General features: G+C 38.9%; 2 protein-coding genes and 1 non-coding gene across 3 annotated transcripts in view; 1 reads left to right on the top strand and 2 right to left on the bottom strand.

Moving 5' to 3' along the window:
• Positions 1 to 475: 475 nt before the first annotated feature.
• Positions 476 to 582, bottom strand: LOC141619891 (small nucleolar RNA R71). Its single transcript, XR_012531832.1, has one exon. It is a non-coding gene; the product is annotated as a small nucleolar RNA R71 (small nucleolar RNA).
• A 207-nt stretch (positions 583 to 789) lies between these two features.
• Positions 790 to 2,037, top strand: LOC141655906 (uncharacterized). The gene has a single exon (XM_074462910.1). The coding sequence runs from the start codon at positions 790 to 792 to the stop codon at positions 2,035 to 2,037; it is 1,248 nt and encodes a 415-aa protein (XP_074319011.1).
• Positions 2,038 to 7,574: 5,537 nt separating this feature from the next.
• LOC141655883 (uncharacterized) overlaps positions 7,575 to 10,940 on the bottom strand; it is a 29,956-nt gene continuing 26,590 nt past the window's right edge. Inside the window, exons 3-4 of the mRNA XM_074462899.1 lie at positions 10,251 to 10,801; positions 7,575 to 10,166 (exon numbers count right to left, since the gene is read on the bottom strand). Of these exons, the coding sequence (XP_074319000.1) occupies positions 7,575 to 10,166; positions 10,251 to 10,801 (3,143 nt within the window). The remainder of the gene's footprint in view (positions 10,167 to 10,250; positions 10,802 to 10,940) is intronic.

Below are 10,940 nucleotides of genomic sequence, written 5' to 3'. Positions count from 1 at the left end.
TTGACCCTGAGATTGAAGCTACAGCTAGGAGACGGAACGCTCAAAGAAAGAAGAAGAGAAAAGAGCCTGAACTTGATACTATTGAGTCTTTTATAGAATTTGATACACCAATTATCATGACTTCTATGCGAGATGAAAGTGCTCCAAAGCCGAATTTCAATTCAAGTATCTCAAAGCCTAAAATTGATGCAAACAATTTTGAGTTGAAGACTTCTTTGATCCAGTTTGTTCAAACCGATCAATTCAGTGGATTACCAACTGAAAACCCCAACGAGCACTGAATACATTCCTTGATAAGGCTGACATCAAGATTAATGGAGTCTCTGATGACGCCATTCGGTTGAGATTATTCCCTTATTCTCTTCGAGGGAGTGCACGTGAATGGTTGAATAATTGTGATCCTGACTCGTTCGATACTTGGGATAAGCTTTCTACGGATTTTCTCCAAAAATACTTTCCACCAGGGAAGACTGCCAAATTTAGAAATGACATTACAGGATTCGTCCAACATGCAGACGAGTCTCTCTATGAAGCTTGGGAAAGGTACAAGGAACTTCAGCGGCAATGTCCTCATCACGGGATCCCATCATGTGTATTGATTCTTACTTTCTACAATTCCTTAAAACTGGAGCTGTAAATGAGCCTTAATGCCGCTGCTGGAGGGCGGTTAGACGGGATTTCTTGGGACAAGGCCAAGGCTCTCATAGAGGATCTAGCAATAAGCACTTATCATTGGGCAGTGACCGTCATGTTTGAGGGAGCAAGACTACAAAAGACTTTGTTAATGTGATGCAAGCCAAAATTGATGATCTATCTCAACAAGTGGCTCAGCTTAAATTGAGTAATGGTTCTAGTTCTTTATCGCCCATATGTCAACTTTGTGGGGTTAATGGGCATGACTCTTCTGGGTGTGGGAATGCTTCTATGCTTGAGCAAGTTAATGCTCTTAATGGGAAGCAACAATGGGACCCTTATTCTAATACTTACAATCCAGGATGGGCTCATAATCCTAAGCTCTCATATGGAAATACCAGTAACATTCAGAATCCCCAACATCAAGTTAAGCAGACTTTTCAGCAACCGTCTGGTTTTCAACCAAGACCGTCTTATCATCATTCCCCCATGCAATCTCGTCCCCCATTTCAGCAACAACAACAACAACAATTTCAACAACCTCAAGCTCCTCAAAAATCTACTGTGGAGGTGATGTTAGGGCAAGTACTGTCCCAACAATCTCAATATATGCGGGACCAAAACCAAAAAAATGAAGAGTTTTCTACATCAATCTCTCAACTCAAATCCTCACATAAAATGGTAGAAACTCAACTTGCTCAAATAGCCCAACAAGTAAGTCAGTCTGTGAAATCTCAAGGTCAGTTCCCGGGAAACACAGAAGCTAATCCAAAATGTCAGATGAATGCTTTAACCTTAAGGAACGGGAAGGTACTTGAAGAGACTACTAATCCTAAGCGCATGTCTGTTGAAGATGAAGCTATTGTGATCGAGGATGAGGGCAAGGCGATGGAGGAAATTGTAGTTGAAAAGAAGCAAGCTTATGAGAAGGAAGCTTCGTTAACTCCACCTAGAGTATATGTGCCGCCTGTACCTTTTCCTCAAAGGTTAGCCAAGGCAAAATTGGAGCAAAAGTACGAAAAATTTCTAGATATCCTAAAAGTAATGCACATTAATATTCCCTTTTTGGAGGCTATTTCTGAAATCCCATCTTATGGAAAATTTCTCAAGGAGCTGCTTTCTAACAAAAAGAAACTTGGTTCCAGCACGACTATTAACTTGTCTAAGGAGTGTAGTGCCATACTCCTTAACAAGCTTCCTCAAAAGCTTGACGATCCTGGCAGTTTTTCAATCCCTTGTTCTATTGGAGGTATTTATATTCAACGTGCCTTGTGTGATTTGGGGGCTAGTGTTAGCCTTATGCCTCTGTCGATTTTTAAGAGGTTGCAAATGATGGATCTAAAGCCGAATAGAGTTTTACTACAATTGGCTGATCGGTCAGTCAAATTTACTTGGGGTCGTTGAAGATGTTCCCTTAGCTATTGGGAAACTTATTATTCCATGTGATTTCTTTGTCATGGACATTCCTGAGGACACTCAAGTACCCATTATCTTGGGACATCCATGTTTAGCCACTGCTGGAGCTATGATTGATGTGAGGACTGGAAAGCTCTCATTGCAAGTTGGTGAAGACAAGGTAGAATTTGAGCTTAGCAAAACTATGGGCGGTCCTTCTATGACTGATAGTTGCTACCGAGTTGATGTTTTAGAGGAGTACTTGTCTGAGCCCTCTTTGGAGTGTACATCGTCTGATAAACTACAAGATTGTCTCACCAACACTGATTCTAAGGATGTAGAGTTGTTAGCCTATGCTTGGATGCTTGACTCCTCTCCATCTCATTTAACTGAGCCTCCGGTAGAGGCGTTGCAGGTAACGGGTAAGCTAGGGGAGAGTTCTAAGACTCCCGAGGTAGAATTAAAACCACTTCCATCTTCTTTAAAACATGTGTTTTTAGGAGAAAATTCAACTTACCCAGTTATCGTCAATAGTGCACTCAATGACAGCCAAATTTCTAAATTGTTGATTCTTCTTCGAAAATATAAAAGTGTCATTGGGTACGCAATTGACGATCTTAAGGGAATCAGTCCATCTTTTTGTACACATAGAATCCTTCTCGAGGACGACAATGCATCCTCCATTGAGCCTCAACGACGCCTCAATCCTAATATGAAGGAGGTTGTCAGAAAGGAGGTCTTGAAGTTACTTGACGCGGGAATAATATATCCTATCTCTGATAGTAAATGGGTGAGCCCGGTTCATGTCGTTCCAAACAAAGGGGGGATGACCGTCGTAAAAAACGATAAGGATGAACTAATTTCTACAAGAACTGTTATCGGGTGGCGAATGTGCATTGACTATCGCCGATTGAATAAAGCCACCCGGAAGGATCATTTCCCCCTTCCATTTATAGACCAAATGCTTGAAAGACTAGCAAAACACTCCTACTTTTGTTACTTGGATGGGTATTCCGGATTTTTTCAAATCCCAATTCATCCAAGTGATCAAGAGAAGACGACATTTACATGTCCATTTGGCACTTATGCTTATCGTTGGATGCCATTTGGATTATGTAATGCTCCCGCCACTTTTCAAAGATGTATGATGGCTATTTTTTCTGATTATGTGGAGCAAATTATGGAGGTGTTTATGGATGACTTCTCGGTGGTTGGCGCTACTTTTGACGATTGTTTGATAAACCTTGAAAAAATATTGAATCGGTGCCGAGAAGCTCATCTTGTGCTAAATTGGGAGAAGTGCCATTTTATGGTACAAGAGGGGGTTGTCTTAGGACATATTGTTTCTAATCGTGGTATTGAGGTAGATAAAGCAAAAATTGAGGTGATTGAGAATCTACCACCTCCTCTCAATGTGAAAGGGGTAAGGAGTTTTCTTGGACATGCAGGATTTTATCGCCGCTTTATCAAAGATTTCTCTATGATTGCTCGTCCTTTGACAGAGCTTTTAGCTAAAGATACCCCATTTTTGTTCACTGATGTTTGTCTTGAAGTTTTTAACAGGTTGAAAAAAGCTTTAATTAGCGCCCCGATTATTCAGCCACCGGATTGGAGCTTACCATTCGAGCTAATGTGTGATGCGAGTGATCATGCAGTAGGAGCGGTACTGGGGCAAAGACATGATGGTAAGCTACATGCCATCTATTATGCGAGCAAGACTCTTGATGCAACGCATGCTAATTACACCAACACAGAGAAGGAGTTCTTGGCTGTGGTATTTTCTATTGAGAAGTTCCGATCTTATTTAGTAGGATCTAGAGTTATTGTGCACACTGATCACGCAGCACTCAAGTATCTTTTGAGCAAGAAATATGCTAAACCCAGACTGATTCGCTGGATTCTTTTACTGCAAGAATTTGATATGGAGATTAAAGACAAAAAGGGTGCTGACAATTTAGTAGTGATCATCTATCTCAAATGGTTCAAGAAGGCCCTTCGATGGCCTTCCTATTGATGATTCATTTCTGACGATCGTTATTTGCTATTGCTATTGTTAATACTCCATGGTTTGCTGACATTGTGAATTATTTGGCATCAGGAGTTACACCCCATGGGTATGATTCCCACCAAAGGAAGAAATTCTTTAGTGATGTCAAGCATTATTATTGGGATGACCCCTTTCTCTACAAGTCTTGTGTTGATGGTATTATCCGACGATGTGTGCCAAATGAAGAGGCTAATTCCATTATCTCCCATTGTCATGATTTGCCATGTGGTGGTCATGCTAGTACCACCAAAACTGCAGCTAAAGTCCTTCAATGTGGCTTCTATTGGCCAACCTTATTCAAGGATGTTGCAACATATGTGAAGGGTTGTGATAGATGTCAACGAACAGGAAACATTTCTAGAAGGAATGAAATGCCTCCAAACTTTATTCTTGAGGTTGAGATATTTGATGTATGGGGAATTGATTTTCAAGGTCCGTTCCCATCCTCCTTCGGAAACAAATACATTCTAGTAGCTGTGGATTATGTATCAAAATGGGTCAAAGCTATCGCCTCCCCTACAAATGATGCTGGAGTTGTATCTAAATTCCTTAAGAAGGTTATCTTCTCCCGTTTTGGTGTCCCTAGAGTTCTTATTAGTGATGGTGGGAGCCATTTTATTGAGAAGAAATTTGAAGCTCTTTTAAAGAAATATGGGGTTCAACACCGACAAGGACTTGGCTACCATCCTCAAACTAGTGGACAAGTTGAAATTTCCAACCGGGAGATAAAATCTATCCTAGAGAAGACAGTTGTTAGTTCTCGCAAAGATTGGTCTATCAAGCTAGATGATGCACTATGGGCTTATCGTACTGCTTTTAAAACACCAATTGGAACCTCCCCATTTCGATTGGTGTATGGTAAAGCATGTCATTTACCAGTTGAGTTAGAACATAGAGCATATTGGGCCATCAAAGCCCTTAACTATGACTATAAAAGTGCTGGAGAGCGTCGTCTTTTGCAATTAAATGAGCTTGATGAGATTCGACTTGAATCTTACAAGAATGCTCGTATTTATAAAGAGAAGACTAAAAGATGGCACGACAAGCGCATTTTAAGGCGAGAATTCCATGAAGAGGATTTAGTTCTTCTTTTTAATTCTAGGTTGAAAATATTTTCGGGTAAGCTTCGTTCTCTGTGGTCTGGGCCATTCCGTCTCACTAAAGTATTTCCATATGGAGCAGTTGAATTATTTGATGAAGCTAAAGGCTGCTTCAAGGTTAATGGTCAGTGCCTTAAGCACTATATTACTGGTGAACCTATTCATGAGAAAGTAATCTTCACGCTTTCTATCGTTCCGCCTGCGAATTAATCTACAAAGGAGTCAGGCTCGTGACGTTAAACAAGCGCTGCATGGGAGGCAACCCATGAATCTTTATTGAAAAAAAAACAAAAAAAAATTATAAATAAAAAGAACTAATCAGTACAAGCTAAATTGTACAGGTCATGCTCGTGTTCAAATTTCATGCGACAATGCCTGGTGAGCTCGTTTCCTTTCCCTAATCATTTGATGTTCTTTAATTTCATACATTGAGGACAATGCTTGGTTTAAGCATGGGGAGGGTAATTGTATTGATTAAGTTTTTAAATTAGCTTCATTTCTTTGATTTATATTTCATAAAAAACACACAAAAAAAATATAAAATTGAAAAAAAAAACACTCAAAATGCAATTGATTTGTGGCTAGTCTTGTGGATGCTGAGCATAATTTGATCAAGTTATTATCTTCAAATTTTCAATAATTTTTCAATTTTCATCACATGAGGTAAGCAAGACAGCTTCGCTCTTGAAAATCGGATAGAGTTTTTGTTTTGTGTTTTTCTTGTGACACTGAAAGTGGTAAGATGGTTTGACTAGACTTATGACAATATAACCATGTGACCAAAAGCCGTGAGATCACATAGCCAAATAAGATTGGGATATCCATGCCAATCTAATTCTTTCATGAGTGGTTTAGGATTAGTACTTGCCATTAGGATTGCATGAATGATAGAGGCATTCATTTGTTTATAAGCTACATGAGCCAAAAAGCCGTCCCGAATTTAATATTTCCTATTTGCAACCCCTTTGAGCCTTTAGCCTTATTTCTTTGTTAACCCAACATTACAAGCCGTTTCCGTACATTATCCTACCCTAGTAAGGGTTAGTGAAGTGTTTGTTTTTCTCGGTTTGAGTAAGGCTATGATACAAGCGAAGCATGGGGGAGTAACTGATGGTATATTGGTGAACACTGATATATGAAATGGGTTGATGGTTATTTGAAAAAAAAAAAATAAAAAAAAATTGAAAAAGAACAAAAAAAAAAAAAAAGAAAAATCTGAAAAAAAAAAAAAAAAGGTCATAGTTCTAATTATTAATATATGGGGTTCGAGTTTTACTATTTATAAAGGTGTATGATCTAAATCATGGAATTTGGTAATAAAATTGGTGTTTGTTCTATATTTCATACGAAGAGTAGTTGTTGGAGGTTTTTGTATCCATACTTCCGACCGAGATTTGACAAGTTCTTCACTAACTCTTACTCTTAACACCACATTTCCAGAAAAATCCACACCTTTAACCCCTAGCCCCGTTACAACCCATAAAAGTCCTCCTGACATGTATTAGCCGGCAAGTTTAGGCTTAGTTTTATATGTGTAACCCGTGTCCTTACAACTCGGACACATGAGAGTAGTGATTTTCCGCGTTTACATTCCCTAAAGTGAGGGTCCACTGGTTTGTCACTTGTCTAGATGGTTGGTGGTAAGATTGAAAGGTCACTTGGGCACATTACATAATATTTTGTTGGATTTGTTAGGGTGATTGTTCTTGCGAGTTAATTTGTGATCTTAAACTCTATTTCAAAATTAAAATGATTTTGAACTTATGTTTAATTTCTTTTCGAAAACCTTGGTTGAATTATTATTTTATCCCTTGACTTTTGCCACATTTAACCATTTGTTGTGTATTAGTTATTCATGTCTCTGGAGTTTACTCGAGGACGAGTAAAGGTCTAGCATGGGGGAATTTGTTAAGCGCATAATTTACTATATTTTATATACTTATTTCCCATAATTTTACTTATATTTTCAGCATTACATTTCATTTTAATAATAAATTACTTCCTAGAACATCTTACTGCGATTTATATAATTATTTGTAGGAAGGAGTTATTTTGATGCTGATATTAGCTAAACAGCTAAGCAAGGCGATGAATAAAAGATGACAAAATAAATAAGGACTTCAAGCTTAGATTCAAAACCTCCAAGTCCACACAATAAAGACAAAGCAATCCAAAATAAAATGAAAATCCAAGAATTGAATATAAAATGTTGACAAGGCCGTCATTTACAAATGATGAAATAAAGAAGCATATTCGTAGAAGTTGGTGCATTGAAACATCAAGTCTTTTTTTTTTGGGAAAATGTAAGCTTCTCATTGAAAAATAGAATTGTCCCTTACAACGTTACTTTCAATACAAATCATCATGCTTGCAAAAACAATAAGCAAGCTAAATGTAACCTAGGCAGACTGCAGGTAATGCACCCAGTCTAAGACTCGTCTATTCTGAGACTGAATTACACAATTGGTAAATCTATGCTGCACCTCCATTTTGATCATCCTACAAAGGACTGTAGGCCTGATAACACACCCTTCTATCCTGCACTTATTCCTGCTGAACCATATATGAGCTAGAATGCTTGCTAAAATCATAGCTATGATCTTCTTCCTGCTAAGTTCAGGCGTCCTCCACTTTACCCACCAGTGAATACATTCAGTGACAGGTAATTGAAGTAAGCACCAATCAGAAATTAATTGAAGGCAGCTTCTGCTATAATAACAGTCAAAGAACAAGTGACTGTGACTCTCCTCTGCATCACCACACAAGAAACAACAATTAACAGTTATAATGTTCATCTTGATAAGCCTATCCTGAGTTAAGAGTCTCTGCTGAGCAACAAGCCACACCATGAAACTATGCTTTGGCACAATCCATCTATTAAGAATCCATGGATACCAGCTGACTATAGGCCGCGCAGGTCTAAGCCACTCATACCCCTCTTTGATTGAATAATGCTCCACTGTGTTGGAAGAGAATAACTTAGTCTTATAAATATTTTTTACTTGGCAAATTTTTTTCCATGCCCAGCTAGATCCAATTGCATGTTGATAATCTTCCCAAGAATTTGATTTAATGTAAATGGCATGAACCCATCTTACCCACAAGTGATCAGCCTTCATGGCTACCCACCACACATATTTACCTATGGCAGCTACATTCCACAGATGAAGGTCCCTAAGCCCCATACCCCCATGCTTCTTCTTATGGCAAATCTGGTCCCAAGATACCAGAGCAGGGTTTTCCTTGTTCTCAGTTCCATGCCATAGGTAATTCCTACACACCCCTTCAATTTTCTTAATGATAGTTTTGGGGAGAATGAAAATTCTAGCCCAATAACTATGGAGATTACTTAAAACAGCTTTAATCAACACCATCCTACCAGCATATGAAAGTTTCCTAGCTCCAAAACCTCTGATTTTCTCCACAATCTTTTCAACCAAACAATCACAGTCCATGATAGATAGTCTCTTGGGGGACACATTAACCCCCAAATACTTAAAAGGTACTGTCCCTCTCCTCATTCCAAACTCATTTTCCAGATGAAGGATCACAGAATCATCCACCCCATTATAATAAAAGTTTGATTTACCCTTATTCATGGTTAGACCGGAAGATTTAGAGAAGTAATTGAAAGCTCTCAACAGCAGCTCACTGGAATCCTTGTCTCCTCTACAAAACAGGATGAGGTCATCAGCAAAACACAGGTGTGTAAGCTGGACCCTGTTGCATAATGGATGGAACTTGAACCTAGCATGCCTCTGAATCACTCCCACCACTCTACTGAAATACTCTAAGCATATAGTGAAAAGGAGCGGAGAGAGGGGGTCTCCCTGTCTAAGCCCTCTCATACCAGAAAAGAACCCAAAGTTTTCCCCATTCAGAGATAAAGTGTAATTTGGGGTCATGACACACTCCATCACAAGCCTTGAAAATCTCTCAGGGAAGCCAAGGCACATCAACATGTCTCTAACAAACGTCCACTCAATGGAGTCATAGGCTTTCTGTAAGTCTATCTTCATCAACAGCCTAGGAGAGCAACTCTTTCTTTTATAAAGTTTAATGAGATCTTGACAAATTAAGATGTTACCCACAATATCTCTCCCCTTGATAAAGGCACTTTGGGAAGGACTGATAATATCAGGGAGGACCTTCCCTAGTCTATTGCAAATAACTTTTGATAAGCATTTATAGACAGTGTTGCAACAAGCAATGGGTCTAAATTGCAACACTGTCTCAGGCATCTCAACTTTGGGAATGAGGGTAATGATTGTGTTATTTACCTGCTTCAATAATTTTCCAGAGTTAAAAGCTCCTTTAACTGCTGCCACAATGTCAGAGCCTACTATTTCCCAATTCTCTTTGAAGAAATGACTATTATAACCATTAGGACCAGGAGCTTTGTCTCCTGGTATATCAAACATGGCTTGTTTGACCTCCTCAGTGGTAATAGGAGCCAGCAATAAATTGCAATGCTCATCAGAAACACAATTCCCAAAAGCTACAATTCTCTTGTTAACCTCCCTTACCTTCTTAGAAGTCCCCAACAGAGATTTGTAATACTCTTCAAAGGCTTTTTGGATACTCTCAGGAGTGGAACACATATTATTCTTCATATCCTTCACCTGGAACACTCTATTTCTAGCTCTTCTTCTTTTAATACGAGCATGAAAATAAGAGGTATTTTCATCCCCCATTTTACTCCATTCACATTTAGCTTTCTGACTCAAAAACTGAGTTCTAGCTTTCCTCAATTCAATCACCTCTTGGGCACAGGCCCTCTCATTCTGAATAAGCTGGTCATTTAAAGGGTCCAAGATCAATGTCTCCTGGAAATGTTTTAAAGCAATTTCAGCTACGTCAGTCAGCTTCTCAATGTCACTGAACTGTTCTCTATTTAAGTTCTTCAAACCAATTTTCAACCCCTTCAATTTTGACACCACCCTGAACATAGGATTCCCTTGTACTTCCTTGTGCCATCCATCAGTCACTATCTGTTTATAATCAGGGGCCAGGGACCACATATTAAAGTATTTGAATGCAGCCCCCTTTCTCTAACTCACAGAGTCAAAACTCACCACACATGGACAGTGATCAAAAGTCCCTTCAGGCATGAAGTGCACATAACTCTCAGGAAAAAGATCAATCCAATCTTCATTAACTAAAACTCTATCAATTCTGCTATAAACTCTGGTTTCTTTCTCATGTTTGTTAGACCATGTATAGAAAGCTCCCTGAGCACTAAGATCAACTAAATTACAGTCCTGAACAGTCTGGAACATAGGTCTAATCTCAGCACTGGTCACAGGAGCACCCCCAATCCTTTCATCACTTGCCATGACAGAGTTAAAATCTCCCCCTACAAGCCAAGGACCATCAACTCTTCCATGGTACCTTCTCAAACTATTCCATAGGTCATCCCTCTCATTGAGCTGATTTAACCCATAAACCACAGTAAACCAGAACACAGTTTTTCTAGCCTTATCCACCACTTTAGAGTGGATGCACTGAATTGTCACATCAAACACATCTACCTCATACACCTTAGGATCCCATATGAGCCATATCCTTCCTCCCTTATGAAGGCTAGTGTTAGTACATATAGCCCAATCCTGACAAATAGTATTCCCTACATTATTCCCATTTTTACTCTTTATTTTTCTTTCCAACAAACCAAATAACCCTACCTTATTCTGGAAAATAAAATTCCTTATTTCATGTTGTTTATTCAGGTTATTCATACCCCTAATATTCCACACACCACATCT

This window comes from Silene latifolia, chromosome 1, assembly GCF_048544455.1.
Source record: "Silene latifolia isolate original U9 population chromosome 1, ASM4854445v1, whole genome shotgun sequence".
NCBI classification, from domain to species: domain Eukaryota; kingdom Viridiplantae; phylum Streptophyta; class Magnoliopsida; order Caryophyllales; family Caryophyllaceae; genus Silene; species Silene latifolia.
The sequence above is the reverse complement of the archived record's forward strand: the minus strand, read 5'-3'. Positions and strand labels throughout refer to the sequence as shown.